The sequence below is a fragment of the Phocoena phocoena genome, chromosome 7 (assembly GCF_963924675.1).
Source record: "Phocoena phocoena chromosome 7, mPhoPho1.1, whole genome shotgun sequence".
Lineage (NCBI taxonomy): Eukaryota > Metazoa > Chordata > Mammalia > Artiodactyla > Phocoenidae > Phocoena > Phocoena phocoena.
The window spans coordinates 20,692,339-20,707,647 of NC_089225.1; the positions used below are offsets into that span (position 1 = coordinate 20,692,339).

Consider the following 15,309-nt stretch of genomic DNA (forward strand, 5'->3'; position numbering starts at 1 on the left):
CTGAACAAGAAGGGTTTCCTGTTTAAGCTGCAGTAACTTTTCTGACTATGGATCATCGTTCCTTCTGTGGCAGATTTTTACAGTTCCTCTAATGCATTTGGGACGACTGTCTCAAAGTAACCTGCAGCTTTCCTGACAACTCCTTGCTCTCTCTCCTGCTAAGAACTGTAGCCCTCTCCTTCTGAGTTTTTAGAACCTTCTGCTACCATATCCACCACTTCCACCACCAGATCCATAACCACCACCATAGGGACTTCCCGAGCTTCTTCCACCAAAACTGCCCCCCTTCATGGGTCCATAATTTGATTGCTGTTGTCCACTATAATTTCCAAAATCATTATAGCTCCCACCACCACCATAGTTACCTCCAAAATTTCCTCCTTCATTGTAACCATCATATCCTCCACCACCGCCACCATATCCACCACCTTGGTTTCCATATCCTGGTCCACCACCACCATAGCCTCCTCTACTACTGTAAACAGGACCACCGCCATAGTTACCACCGTCGCCTCCAAATCCATTATATCCACCATCACCTCCTCCATAACTACCTCTGCTGCCACCACCTCCACCACCATACCCTCCTCTTCCACCAAAGTTTCCACCACGGCCAAAGTTACCTCCACCACCTCCAAAGTTTCCTCCACGACCCATAAAGTTGCCAGATCCACCTCCACGACCTCTTTGTGATCCAGCAGATTGCATTTCTTGTTTAGAAAGGGCCTTTTTCACTTCACAATTATGCCCATTAATAGTGTGGTATTTCTGAACAACAATTTTATCAACTGTATCATGATCATCAAAAGTTACAAAAGCAAATCCTCTCTTTTTTCCACTCTGCCTGTCTTCCATAACTTCTATGGTTTCAATCTTGCCATACTTTTCAAAGTAGTCTCTCAAATTATATTCTTCTGTATCTTCTTTAATACCACCAACAAAAATTTTCTTCACTGTTAGATGGGCACCAGGCTTTACAGAATCCTCTCTAGAAACAGCTCTCTTTGGTTCCACTACACGCCCATCAACCTTGTGTGGTCGAGCACACATTGCTGCATCCACCTCTTCAACACAAGAGTAAGTAACAAAACCAAAGCCCCTGGAACGTTTTGTTTGGGGGTCTCTCATCACCACACAATCTGTAAGTGTGCCCCATTTCTCAAAATGTTCTCTTAAGCTATCATCTGTAGTTTCAAAGCTCAGACCACCAATAAACAGTTTTCTCAACTGTTCTGGTTCCTTTGGATCATGACCCTCCTCCCCCCGGCGGCGACGGCGACGGCCGGAGTCGGGCTGGGGGCGGCCGGGCGGCGGTTTTACCTCCATTTTGAGACCGGACTCGCCTCTTCCAACTCGAGTTCAATATGGGACCCAGCTGAGGAGATTTCTAAGCAAAATATTAAAGGTTCATCCTGGCTCTTTCTTGCTGTTTATAGTCAAATGCAAGAGGAAAAAGATCAAAAAACTGGTAAGAGAAAAGGAACCAGGACTTGATGATTTAGGACATTATCAGCTTATCAAAATTGCAAAAGATGTTAAAATTAGGAGATTCACTGTTAGGAGGGCATGCTTTGGAGAGAAAAACCAAGAATATAGCTGGACAGGGCTTCCCTGGTGGCACATTGGTTAAGAATCCACCTGCCAATGCCGGGGACACGGGTTTGAGCCCTGGTCTGGGAAGATCCCACATGCCGCAGAGCAACTAAGCCCGTGCGCCACAACTACTGAGTCTGTGCTTTAGAGCCTGCGAGCCACAACTACTGAAGCCTGCGTGCCACAACTTCTGAAGCCTGCAGTGCCTAGAGCCTGTGCTCTGCAACAAGAGAAGGCACAGCAATGAGAAGCCCTTTGTGTACCGCAACAAAGGGTAGCCCCCACTCACTGCAACTAAAGAAAGCCCGAGCACAGCAACAAAGACCCAGCTCAGACAAAAATAAATAAATAAATTCGTTAAAAAAAAAAAAAAAGAATAGAGCAGGACAACCTTTTGCTAGTGCCTTAACTCTGTAGAATAGGCATCATCATCATCATCACTATTATTATTATTAAAAATATTATTTAAATGTACTTATAAGATTACCAGTTTCTTTACTCCCCACTCATTTTATATCTCAGACAATTTTTTCCTGGGGTCATTTTTGCTCCTTTCTGGAGTATATCATTAGAAATTCCTTAAGTGAGTTCTGTTGGTAGGAAACTCAGTTTTTATCTGAAAATGTCTTTACTTCTTCTTCACTGTTAAAATTTTACAAGGTATACAGTTCCAGGTTGACTATTAGCTTTTTGAACATATTATTCTATTGTCCTATGGCTACCATCATTGCTGTGAGAAGTTGGCTGTCAGTCTAATTGCTGAGTTTTGAAGCAATTCTCTTTTTCTCTCTAGCAGTTTATAGGATCTTTATTATTGGTGTTCTGTAGTTTCACTGGAAAGTTTCTAGAAAGGGAGTTCTTTTTCTTAATCCTTGTAGATATAGGTTTTGATTCCTAGCTATTATCTCTTGGAATATCTCTCCTCCAACTTCTCTCTCCTCTTTTAGCACTCCAATTAGACTCCTTTTAGATTTTCTTAATCTACCCTTTGTACTTTGTGACACCCTTATATACTCTTATATATGCTCAATCCCCTCCCATCTCCATGCAAGTGTCTCTTCCAATTCATTAATGAAGGAGTCTCAACTTCATACAAGCCTATGGTATGATCTCCCACTTCCCTCTAGGATATTAATTTTCAAAGCTCCAGGGTTCTGAATCCACATTACCTAGGTTCAAATTCTGGCTTATTTACTCTCACACTCACTATTGTGTGACTATGGACAAGTTACCTAACTTCTCTGCGCTTCAGTTTCCTCTCCTATCAAATGGATATTGGTAATAGTTCCTCTTATAGGAATGTTATCAAGAATAAATGAATTGATTTGAGTAAAATGCTTGGAACAGTGCCTAGCCCATAGAAAGTGCTTTCAAACTGCTTACACTTACCCTGAGTACTGGCATGTGCCTCCATGTTATTTTAAGGCTCATTTATTTGCTTAAGCTCATTGAACTTTTTACAAAAATGATCTTGAGAATTTCCTGTATTTTCTTTCAAGCTGAACAAGCATTTAAACATATGTTTGTTATAATTTATCCAGAATCTAGTTGAAAAGAATGTTTGTTAAAATTTATCCAGATTCTAGTTGAATAGCCTAGTAGGAAGGCTGTTTTTTTTAAACTACCTAGTCCCTTCATTGTGGAGACTGAGCTGATGGAAGCATTCCAAAGCAGGTTCAAGGTTTTGCCAGGGTCCTTAGGTCCCCTGAACATTTTAAGCTTTCCAGGAATAGGAAAGGACAAACACAGAACAATAAAGGGCTACTTTGCTCCCGGCTCTCTTTGGAAGCATGACTATAAGCCTCCCTTCATGCTCCAGTGGAAGCCCTCCCCAAACTGCTCTGACAACCTTCTACTTCTCCCTACACTTACACTCTGTACAAATACCTATAACAATGTACGTATCATTTTATCTCTCACTCAACCTTATATTCTCAGCACACAGTAGTTCTCAATAAAAGTTTGTCAAATGCATGAATGAACAAATGAAAGAAAAGGCAATGGAGGAAATAACATATACCAAGTATGGGTTCTTTCTATGATTTAAAAGTCAAGATGAAACTTCCTCCACACGTTTCAACATGCTAGATTTTCATGAACAAGCCAATTGCTAACTATTGTTTAAAGACCTAGAGGTAACTACCATATAAAAAGCAAAAAGCATTACAATTGGTTTCTTCTGGGGAATGAAACCAAGAATAAGAACAGATGAGTCAGGGATCTATTATTTTCTTTAAAAGTCTTCTGATATTTGATTTTTAACTATGTATATCTTGATAAAAATTAAAATATTCAAAAACAAAGATTAGTCCATTTTTGACCTGCTGTAACTCAAAAGCAGTCTGCAGTACATTTGACCTCATGGGGTTTAGTACAGTTTTGTTTTTTTTTTAATTTTGTGCCCAGAGTCCTGATTACCAAAGAGTTGTTGACCCAAAGCCAAGTGGACAGATAAACAGAACTGTGGACTTTAAGAAGGCAGCTCCAATGGATCTACACCGGCTGAGCAGGCATACTGAGTGGTGCCTGAAGGCAGCTGTAAGGACGAAGTAAATCAATTAACTGCATTGTTTTCATGAAGACCTCTTCATATCAAAACTTCTTTCTTTACATGCGTCTCCTCTGATCCCGTGGAGATGAAAATTGACATCCATAGTCATATTCTACCAAAAGAATGGCCAGATCTAAAGAAGGTAATGGTGATTAATTTGCTGAATTATTTCTAGGACTTCTCCAACATTTCTCAATGCCTCTACTATAGAATGATGTCTTCTTTTGGGAGTTAGATGTTAAGTTTCTCTGCTTTAGGAGTGATTTTAAGTTATTTGGTAGTTATTAAGTTATTCTGATTCCCTAGTTTTTTTAATGACTTCATATTTATTTTGAAAGAACATTGATAAAAAGAAGTAAGTGTTCTCTAAAAATCCCTTTTCCCCTCAAATGAAGCGCTCTTTAAAACTTCTGGACAATGTAAGTCAAGCAGGTTTACTTCCATTTAAGTCACATATTCAGCTGCTGGGGAGATAGGTGACAATTACAGTTTCAAGTAAGAGACTATTAAAAAACAGAATGTGATAGGTTCTCATTACTTCTAAAACATATCTCCTTTCTAAAATGTTTAAATAAGTTTCAGAAGCACCAAATGATAGCTCTGTGGAATTTTTTTTAGTCTATTTTAAGACACTGTCTGAAACCATTCCTTTTTGATGTTCTTTAAGCTGTAAATCCTTGTTATGAAGTACAGAGTAGGAACATCAAAAAAAAAAACCTAGAGGAAATGACATGAAACATTTGCACAATGAATGTCTCTCAAGACTCTTCTCTGTGTTTCTCAAAAGATGGACATTTCTTTTTTGTCATTAAGAACTTTTAAATGAACACTAAAACAGGAAGGTGGGGAAAATGAAAGAAATTTAAAGTTGGTTTGAGTTTTGTTCGGGCTAAGTATCAGATTTTACCTAATCTTCAGCCTTCTCTAGTACTTATACACTACTCAAAGTGTTTCATCTTTTCTATCCCAAGTGAGGAAAAATGAATGAACCCAAACTCTAATTAAAATGTGGTTCACTGTTTCATTGTGCAGGTAGATGAAATGATTTTCTTCTCATATTTGTCTCCTGGAAGAATGGTCATCTTAAGTGTTTCTTTGTCCACTGGTATTTTAGGTAAGATGGACAGTGGACATTGTAGATCAGAAAATACAAGTGAGGCTAAACCATCTTTGAAGGGTTTTCCTATTATAGTTCATGGTAAGAACTAACCCTATCAAACTAACCCCTCCAAAAGGAGCCTAAGTGCCTACATGGGAACTTGCTGCTCTGAATGCTGTCATCCTCATCATATTTTATTAAAGTGTAGACACCACTTCACAATGTTAGTGATGAATACCCAAAACATTCTACCTAGCATCCTGTGCCATAACCCTACCTCCCAAGCCTGCCTCCACTTTGAGCTGAGAACTGGTCACCAAGAGCTGACAATTTCTAGCCGTCCCACCTAATGCAGGGCCCTGAAGGCATTGTTAAAACTGCTCCAAAAAACAAAAAACAAAACTGCTCCGGAAGCTCAGGGATGCAGAGCATGGGGAGGCTATAGCCACCTATCTTCTAGTTATGCCTTCCTATCTTCTAGTTATGCCTTCCTATCTTCTAGCTATGCCTTCCTATCTTCTAGTTATGCCCTCCTATCTTCTAGTTATGCCCTCCTATCTTCTAATTATTCCTGAAAAGAGGGGAGGGGCATTTTGTACCCATAAACCAGGCTTTTATCAAGCAGTCTCACACCCTGCAAGCAGATAACTGATATACTTTTTTAAAAAAATTCTATTGAAGTATAGCTGATTTACAATGCTGTGTTAATTTCTTCTGTACAGCAAAGTGACTCAGTTATATGTATATAACTGAGTATATATACATATAATATATATATATATTCTTTCTCATATTCTTTTCCATTATGGTTTGTCACAGGATATTGAATATAGTTCCCTGTGCTATACAGTAGGACCTTGTTTAACCACCCTATATGTAATAGTTTGCCTCTGCTAATCCCATACTCCCAATCCTTCCCTTCCCTACCTCCCGTCCCCCTTGGCAACCACAAGCCTCTTCTCTATGTCTGTGAGTCTGTTTTTGTTTCGATAACTGATATACTTGATGATTATGACGCTGCTGATGGTAGTAATAATAATACTCTTACACTTCCAGAGAGCAATATATACATGTAATTTGATTCACATAAAATCTTGTGAGTTTCAGATAGGATTTCTATCATTAGCCCTGCTGGACAAATGCGGCCCCTGAGCCTCAGAAATGAGCCTAGAATCCCAGAGCTTCGTGGGGCTATGGTGGCCCCTCCATAGCTCTACACCCACACCTACCTTCCGAGAGCTGCCCAGGAGCACATCATGGGGGGGATGTCCCTGCTTCCCTCTGCTAGACACCAGCCCGCTCCCCAACTCTCCACACTCATGTAAACCCACTGAGGGCTTCCTCACAACAGGTCAAGCAATGTGATCTGCTATGTGCTGCAAGTTTCCGTTGGACTGCAGGCAAGTCAGTGATGAAACAATTTGCAGAAAACAGTTTGTGTTTTCAAACTGGGAGGAGGGAGATAAATAAAAATACATCTAAATGGTGCTGGGTTCCTTCTCTCTCTCTCTCTTTCCTTATTTCCAGTCTATATGATCAGAGTATTAAAGTGACATTAGTGGACAGCAGATAGTCCTTGGTGTTCATAGAGTTCAATACTTCTATCAGAATTTCCTTTGTCTTCAAATCGTTTCTTGGTAGGTAAAATATTTCAAAACATCAATCTCCGATCTTCTCTCACCATTTTTTCAAACTTCCCAATAAAAAAAAATGAGAAGAATAAGCCAGTCCTAGTTTTATTTTGGAAGATGAAGCCCCTTTGGAAGAACAGATATCTCTTTTCAAACCTGCCTTTTCCTGTTAAATATTAATAGACACACTTCAAAATCCTTGACCTCCTTATGCAGTGAAGAAATAGAAAAGCAGAATCAACACTCCTGGGTTGGTGATTAACTAATGATTACAAAGGACTGGGATTTGAGAAATTTTTTCATTTTCACTTGCTAATAATGATTGTAGTCAGAGTTAGAGTTAATATCCTTAGGGGGGGAAATCTACCTGAGGTAGAAAGAGAGTAGATTCAGGGTGCACTTGATTCCATTGTTCCTGATGAATCAGGACCCACACTCTGGCCCAAGAAACCAGGGTGAAAGTTGTTTCAGATTGATCCACAATGGGATTATTCACAACAACAAGGATGCTAATAAGGTTTCAGCTTTTTCCTTCAGCAAGACTTCATTGCCCACCTACTAGGTGTCTGAGAGTAGGGGTTGCAAAGATTCTTCTAATTTTAAATGGGGTCCCAAAATTCCAGCCTTTAAGAAAAAAATTATATATTTACATCTTCTTTCATTAGTGATGATTTAATTGCACTTGATCGCTGTAAGGTTTTAGGAGACAAAATCCCAGACATAACTTGACTTTTAAACAACTCCTCTGAGGAAACAGATATCTGGTTTCATCACCCAGGGGGTTCATTATTCACCTCATGAGTGTGAGGTCCCCAAGACATTAAAAATGTCATTCAGCTCATCAACCTCTGATTCACATATACCCATTTCAGAAACACAACTCTTGTAGATAGAACTGAATTCCCTTGAATTTTTAACGGTTTTTTTTTTTCTTTTTTTTTGCGGTACGCAGGCCTCTCACCGTTGTGGCCTCTCCCACTGCGGAGCACAGGCTCCGGACACGCAGGCTCAGCGGCCATGTCTCACGAGTCCAGCCGCTCCGCGGCATGTGGGATCTTCCCGGACCGGGGCACGAACCCGCGTCCCCTGCATCGGCAGGCGGACTCTCAACCACTGTGCCACCAGGGAAGCCCTCCCTTGAATTTTTTAATATGTTTTTTTATTTGTCATGCCCATAACTGTCTATGGGACACTGGTCACTGTCAAACATTTTCAGATGGTAAATGCCTCCTGGCATATGCTCTGGCAAAAACTACTCCAAGGGTCAAAAATTTCAGACCCCAGGCTTGGTTCAACCTAGGATGAGAGCCTGGGTATTGTGTGGAGGCCAGATTTGGAGCAGAATAAAGTTGCCCCAAATAGGTTAGGTCTTTGTAAAGGCTCAGAGCAAGTACAAGGTATTCCAAAGCGTTCCAAGTGCTTTCTAAGACAGGGAACGGAGGAACACAGAGTGACAAAGGGCTTCTTCCTTCACAGCACTCCTTAGTGTCTGCTCCCAGCGTCCACCTTATTTCACGACCTCAGGATGGAAGAGGCTGTCACCGCCATGCCACCCCCACTGCCATTACTGCCTGCCACCACTACCATCACCATCATTGGCACCACCACTGTCACCAAACACACTACCGCAACTATCACCACTACCATGTCATAGCTTCCACCACTGCCATTACTATCACCACCATCCCTACCACCGTCATCACCACTACTGCCACCACCGCCTCTGCTCCCACCACTGTCACCACCATTATCATGGTTAGCATTGATGAAGCCCTTTCTGTAAGCCAGGTCTGGTGTCCATAGCTTTGTCCAAATTGTTTCAGTCAATTCCCATAAAACCTTATGTCACCGCGACTGCGGTGAGCCTCATTTCACACATAAGAAAACAGCGGCTTCAAGATGTTAAGTTACTCCAAGAAAGTATCTTGTAGGCGGACTGTTGTGTGTGACCAGATCCTTCCGTTCTGCCCCTCCCTGCCTCTCTGCCCTTCCCCAGGGCAATACTTCTCTCACCAGCTAACTTATGGGTTAACAGTCCACAGCGAATTAAGAAAAAGAAAGAAATAAAGTGAGGAAGGAAGGAACAGAGGAAGGAAGGAAAGAAGGAAATAAAACCTTTCCTTTTACAGTAAAGTAAGATTTCAATGGTAAATTTCTGGTTCGAGAGAGCATTTCGGTTTACTCTAAAGTGTAACTGATTGAGGCCATTCCACCCCTTCCCCCGACATGCACTCTGGGCAGCTTTATCCAGGAGAAGAGAGGGGAAAAGCACAAGGGTACTGAATGCATGAAGGGGTGGGAGGGCACCGACGAAGGAGAAATTGGGTGCTGGGAGGAGAAACTGGGGTCCCTGATGGACAGGTTCCCTTGCGTGACCAGCCTACTAAGCCAGGTCCTCCAGTGTCACCTGGGAGGAGGCAGGTGGACTTCCAGAGCTAATGTGACAATTTGGAGCTGGAATTCAAGAACAGACCTTCTGCCCAGGTAGAACAAGGCTGGTAAAGAACTGACCAAATCTTAAGTCTACTGGGGCAGAATGCAGGGACAGACATAGAGACACACAAACACCCCTGTGCTACAGGCCCAGACCTCCCCTCTGAGTCTGCAGGTGAGAGGGAAGCCAGGAAGAGGGATCTGCCAAAACCTGGCCTCCTCAAGACAACGTCCCTGTACTGTGACATGAGAGCCAAGCCACGGTCACCTGGTCTCATCCAACCACAACAAGCGAGGAGTTGCGCAATATTTAGCTTCACTACCTCTACCCATTGTTGCTGACAAGAGCTGTCCATGAGCCCTTTACACTGTGCTCTCTGGCCTCCACGCCCTCCCCCTAACTTCACACTTTGAGAGCCATTGCTCTGGAGCGTGGAAATGCTGAACGCTGGAAGCACCTCTCCAATCTGACCCCAGATTACCTTTCCAGCCTCCCTCCCATGACACCACCTGGCCCATGTTGTGTGTCAGTACCCTCCCCCACTCCTCCCGGGGAACCTGTATGTCACTCTATCACAGCATGCCTCACACATGGTAAGGCTCTTCAATTACCCACCCACCCCGGACTCGCCCTCTCAAGACTGTGCTCCACACAGGCTGCAACTGTCCTTCACTTCTATTTTCTCTGCCCTAGAAAGGCTGGTCATGGTGGGACTCCATGAGGGTTTGACGAACGAATGAATGAACGAACAGAATGAGATTTTAAACGCTATAGTTACATGAGTCACATACGCCTATGTTCACAGGCAGAATCTTTCAAATATTTTTATTCATGACCCCCAAGAAGAAATATATTTCATACTGTGACTAGGTACAAACATTTATATCTATAATGGAAACAACAGTTTCATGAAACTAATACTACACAGAAGCCATTCTAATATATTTGTTCTATGCTATGCTATCCTATGCTATCCTACGCTATCCTATCCTATTTCATTCCATTCCATTCCATTGCTTTACTATCTTAACTTGGGTTTTCTAAGAAGCAGACCCTGAGATACGGATTCAAATGCAAACAGTTTACTCTGGAGGTGATGCCAGGAAACACCAGTAGAGTGGGGAAATGAGACAGGGAAAGCAAGGCAGCCAGTGAAAGTGTAGAATGTGTGCCTCACCTCAGAGACATCCTGCCCGAGGAGGTGAGGAAACCAGTGTGTGCAGTGTATATACAAACACCCTCAGTCGTTGACTGAGGGATTTGGGGGGTGGAAATTAGCACCACTAATTTCCTGGTACTTCTGATCTTCTAGAAGGGCCTAATCAAAGTTGGCGCCAATGGCAAAAGGGAAAATCTTGTCAAAGAAATGCGAGTGCTTTTAGTTGAAGGAGGGCTGGTGTGCACAGATGCACTACGGGGAAGGAACATGGGTAGGACACCAGCCTTATCTGTTACACGTACTATTTCATGTTTTTAGAACATCTGGGTCATTAACCACTAAACTGATTTCATGATCTACTCACAGATTGCAAACCAGTTTGAAGAACAGGGTTAATGTTCTAAGATGGTATTTCCTAAAGAGTGGTCCCTACGGTCTGTACTCCTAGTGGCCTGGAAAGGATTTTAGGTGGTACACAAATATTTTTTAATGTGCATCCTTATTTAAAAATTACAACCTGCATTAGGAGAAAAGGTAAAACTAGCATTTCTATGATAGAGAATTTTCTTCCTGAACAAATACATTTCAGGAAAAACATTGATTTGAATATAAATGTTGAATAAGTGATCATGAACGTGGGGAAAAATGGGAAAGTGTTGCTTGAAAGGATAGAGCTTGGGATGCTCTGTCCCAGGGATGCGCCTTTATTGCAGTCCTCTCTGCTTTGACCTTTCAGTCTAACTGTGTTTCCTCTCCCCCACAGAGATTCGGTTACGGAGGCTGGGTGCAGCTCCAACACCATGGCAAGGTGAGTTTCTCCCAAAGCACAAGCATGCCTCAGACCCACAGACCTCCTGAGTCTGAAACCTTCCAGCAGACGGGCCTCTAGGAATCCCCAACTCTTCTGCCCTCCAATTGACTTTATAGTAGGCAAGAGGACAGCACTGAGGTTTCTCAAAATTATTTGCAAAAATGGGGATAACGTCAAAGAACAGCATTTAGGAAGATAAAATTGGAATTGCACAAGCTATTAAGAAATGTCTCTCTCTCCCTCTCTCTCTCTCTTTTTTTTTTTTTTTTTTACCCTAAAACCAATTTTACCATTGCTCTGTGTCAAGGAAGCAACCTGGCCCTCTCCACAGTTATGACATTATATTACAGCTGACCAGATAAATGGAACAGTTTAGGTTTGCGCACAGGCTGAGAAATTAAACGCTGGAGGCAAAAGGGAGAAGCCACTGTTAGAAAGGGTTGAGTTTGGTCAGAGGAAAGAGCGAGAGGAAGAAGGCTTGGGGTAAAGCATTCAGCCTGAGAGAGAGCTGCAAATCTAGAGCTGCACAGAGGTCAGGTCTGACTTCATTTTCAGAGGCGTCATATGCCCTCGTGGAGTGCATGGGGAGCCCCCCTGAGCTCCCAGTGGAGCACAGACATGACTAAGGCCCCTGGAGGATTGGTGGTATGGGAAGACCACATGCAGGGGTAACTCAATGCACTGTGATGAGGTAAGGACAGCTTTTGCACCAGGTACTGGAGGATGTAGACTTGGGCACCAAGGACTGGAGAAGGCCTCCTGGAAGAAGTGATGCTCATCCTGGGTCTGGAAGCAGAGGTGAAGGCTTGCCCAAGGAATAAAGGAAGCTAGAAAGCAAAGACAGGGAGCAAAGGCCTGGAGATATCAAACATACGTAAGCCTAGAACTCAAGCATTTGGCTGGGGCTGGTACCAGCATTTCTCAAAGTATGGTCTGTGGACCAGCAAGTTCAATTTCACCTGGGAACCTGGGAGAAAGGCAAATACTTGGGCCTCACCTCAGACCTACAAAATCAGGAACGCTGAGGATAGGGCCAGCAATCTGAGTTTTTTTTTTTTTTTAAAGGAATATTGCCTTTTTAAAAAATTTTTTATTTATTTATTTTGGGCTGTGTTGGGTCTTCGTTTCTGTGCGAGGCTTTCTCTAGTTGCGGCAAGCAGGGGCCACTCTTCATCACAGTGCACAGGGCTCTCACCATCGCGGCGTCTCTTGTTGCGGAGCACAGGCTCCAGACGCGCAGGCTCAGTAGTTGTGGCTCATGGGGCTAGCTGCTTCGCGGCATGTGGGATCTTCCCAGATCAGGGCTCGAACCCATGTCCCCTGCATTGGCAGGCAGATTCTCAACCACTGCGCCACCAGGGTAGCCCAGCGATCTGAGTTTTGACAAGCCTCCAGCTGGTTCTGATGCTCACTCAAGTTTGAAAACCACTGGCTCTATTCACTCACTCACTCACTGATTTTTATTGACACCTATTTGATGTCAGGCCCACAAGTCTAGACACGCGGAATATGCTGGTGAACAAGACAGACATACTCCCTGCCCTTGCGGTGCTCAAATTCTAGGGGGAGACAAACAAACGTGATCACTTCAGAGAATGAAATAAAAAACAGTGCTGGAACAGGGAATGACTGGGGAGATGCATCTGGGCTGGCTGGTCGGGGAGCTAGCAAAGACTTAGAGGATGAGAAAGAAAAGCCTGGAAGAGCATCCCTGGCTGAGGGAATAGCAGTTGCAAAGCCCACCATATGAGGAAGAGCTGTGTTCAAGGAACAGGAAGGAGGGCAGTTTGGCTGAGATGTGGTGAAAGGGGGGAGATGGAAGGAAACCAGGTAGGCAGGGGCCAGATCACGGAGGGACTCGTAGCATGTGCTAAGGAGGCCGGGTTTTATTCTCAATGTAATGCAAATTCTTTGGAGGGTATTAGCGGCTGAAAAAGGTCACCTTGTCTGATCTGTGGAGGATGGACAGAGGCAGGTAAGAGTTTGGGGCACAAAGTGGTGGGAAGAAGCTGGAGAGGTAGGCAGAAGCCTCAACAGACGGAGCCTTGGAGGATGGGTTTAGGCCTTTGTACTTGATCTTGAAGGCAGTGGGGAATCATTAAAGAGTTTTTTAAACATCAGAATCTCTGGAGCAGCCCATTTTCACCTTCATCAAAGGCCACCCACTAAGTGCCAATTTAGACACTGGGCTGCACTTCTCCCATGAAAAGTGTCAGTTCCTAGCCTGGGAGCTGATGATCTAAGCTGGCCTCAAGTCTCCCCAAAAGAGAAGACAAGCCGAGTGGAGATGATGACAAGGCCACTAGGAAGCCGCAAGTGCAGGGATGGGCAGCATGTAATTTTTTTTTTTTTTACTCCCTGTCCCAGGCTGCAGTTTGTAACCTTGACACGGGATTTGAATGGCCTTCATTTCATCTTGCTTCTGTGTCAAAGAGACTGCAAAAACTTCACAGCAAATCTCAAAAAAAAAAAAAAAAAAACCCAGAACAAACAAAAAGAAATCCAAGAATGAAAATATTTCCAGTCAAATCTATTACCTGATATTTCCAGCAAAACTGGAGATAACAGTAGTCTTATAAAACAAAACAGTGACACTTTCCTTTCCTCTGTTTCAGAAACAAAACAAACCAAAACAGAACCAAATTGGTATTTACCTAATTACAGTGGTCAGGGATCACAGACACTGGAAAACAACATGCAAATATATACAAATATGCAAATTCAGCTAAGAGCAATGAGAAAATCCAGCACTTTGGGGTAGAAATTTCTTTTCATTCTCCTGTATCCCTTTGGTGAACAAATCTTTTCTGTCCCCCATGAATGATTTACCTCAGAGATTCCTGTTTTCTGAAAGGTCTTTGCAATACACTTCTCTGGTCTGCCCTATTTATTTCTCTTCTTAATCTTTGGTTTTTCAATGCTTTTGGAATGAACCAAGGGGTATTTGTTTGCCACGGTAAAGCCTTGTTCAGAACCGAAAAACAACATTTTGTCCTTGGGTTGAATATTTATAATTTGGTTGAAGATTCATAAAAGTATGTACGGCCTCCTCTCAGGAGCCGCATGGAGTGGCGGCAGAATTGAGTGCTGATGGCAGGAACACCCAACAGCGTTCAAAGGAGGCCAGACACGGGACCTAGTTCAAATCCATGGGTCAGCAGCATCTAGAAACAGCGACTGAGTGTTCTTCACGCCCTTGAAATACAAAGACACACACACGCCATTTCCATCACACTTAGCACTTTCAGACACACTATTATGTGTGATATTCAATCATCATGTTCCTGCTCTAAAACATGATTTCCCTCTCACTGCGGAGCCAGCAAGACACTCAAATGAATAGAGGACATGCAGATAGTGACAATTTTGTGCCGAGCAAAAGAGAAAATAAATAGTAAGGGAATTCAAGGGGGTGGGAAGGCCAAGGCAGGGGGCAATTCTCATGAAGATAAAGAATCATAGGGGCTTCCCTGGTGGCGCAGTGGTTGAGAGTCCGCCTGCCGATGCAGGGGACACGGGTTCATGTCCCGGTCCGCGAAGATCCCACATGCCGCGAAGCGGCTGGGCCCGTGAGTCATGGCCGCTGAGCCTGCGCGTCCGGAGCCTGTGCTCCGCAACGGGAGAGGCCACAACAGTGAGAGGCCCGCGTACCGCAAAAAAAAAAAAAAAAAGAATCATAGGACTGTAGGACTAGGGAGCATCTAGTCCGGTGTTTGACAATATGGGCTGCAACCCAACAGTGAGTCATAATATCAATTCAGTGGGTTAGGACAGCTTTAAAAATAAAATAGATTACAAAAGAAAATAGCAGAATGTATTGTTCACGGCAAGAGTAAGTGTTGCTTCATCAAACTTTTGTCTCAGTTTGTATCTGTATAAATCTTCGGATGGCCAAAAAGTTCGTTCGCCTTCTTCTGGAACACCGTGCCCGAACGAACTTTTTGGCCAGCCCCAATAGATCTATACAGATGTAGTGGGTCACAATGGAAAATATATTTTTTAATGTGGGGTCACAGCCAAAATCGATTGAA

The 15,309-nt window shown here is 43.2% G+C and overlaps 2 protein-coding genes across 3 annotated transcripts in view; one reads left to right on the plus strand and one right to left on the minus strand.

Annotated features, from left to right (window-relative positions):
• Positions 1 to 189: 189 nt before the first annotated feature.
• Positions 190 to 1,326, minus strand: LOC136125656 (heterogeneous nuclear ribonucleoprotein A3-like). Of its 2 annotated transcripts, XM_065880558.1 has the most exons (2): positions 507 to 1,326; positions 190 to 365 (listed from the first exon to the last, which is right to left on the minus strand). In XM_065880558.1, the coding sequence occupies exons 1-2, from the start codon at positions 1,324 to 1,326 to the stop codon at positions 190 to 192; spliced, it is 996 nt and encodes a 331-aa protein (XP_065736630.1). The 2 variants fall into 2 exon arrangements, with proteins under 2 accessions (XP_065736630.1, XP_065736629.1); XM_065880557.1 differs by having other exon boundaries at positions 190 to 1,326.
• A 2,772-nt stretch (positions 1,327 to 4,098) lies between these two features.
• The window catches only part of ACMSD (aminocarboxymuconate semialdehyde decarboxylase), a 63,177-nt gene continuing 51,966 nt past the window's right edge, over positions 4,099 to 15,309 (plus strand). Inside the window, exons 1-2 of the mRNA XM_065880795.1 lie at positions 4,099 to 4,286; positions 11,231 to 11,275. Coding sequence (XP_065736867.1) covers positions 4,230 to 4,286; positions 11,231 to 11,275 — 102 coding nt within the window. The 5' untranslated portion in view covers positions 4,099 to 4,229. The remainder of the gene's footprint in view (positions 4,287 to 11,230; positions 11,276 to 15,309) is intronic.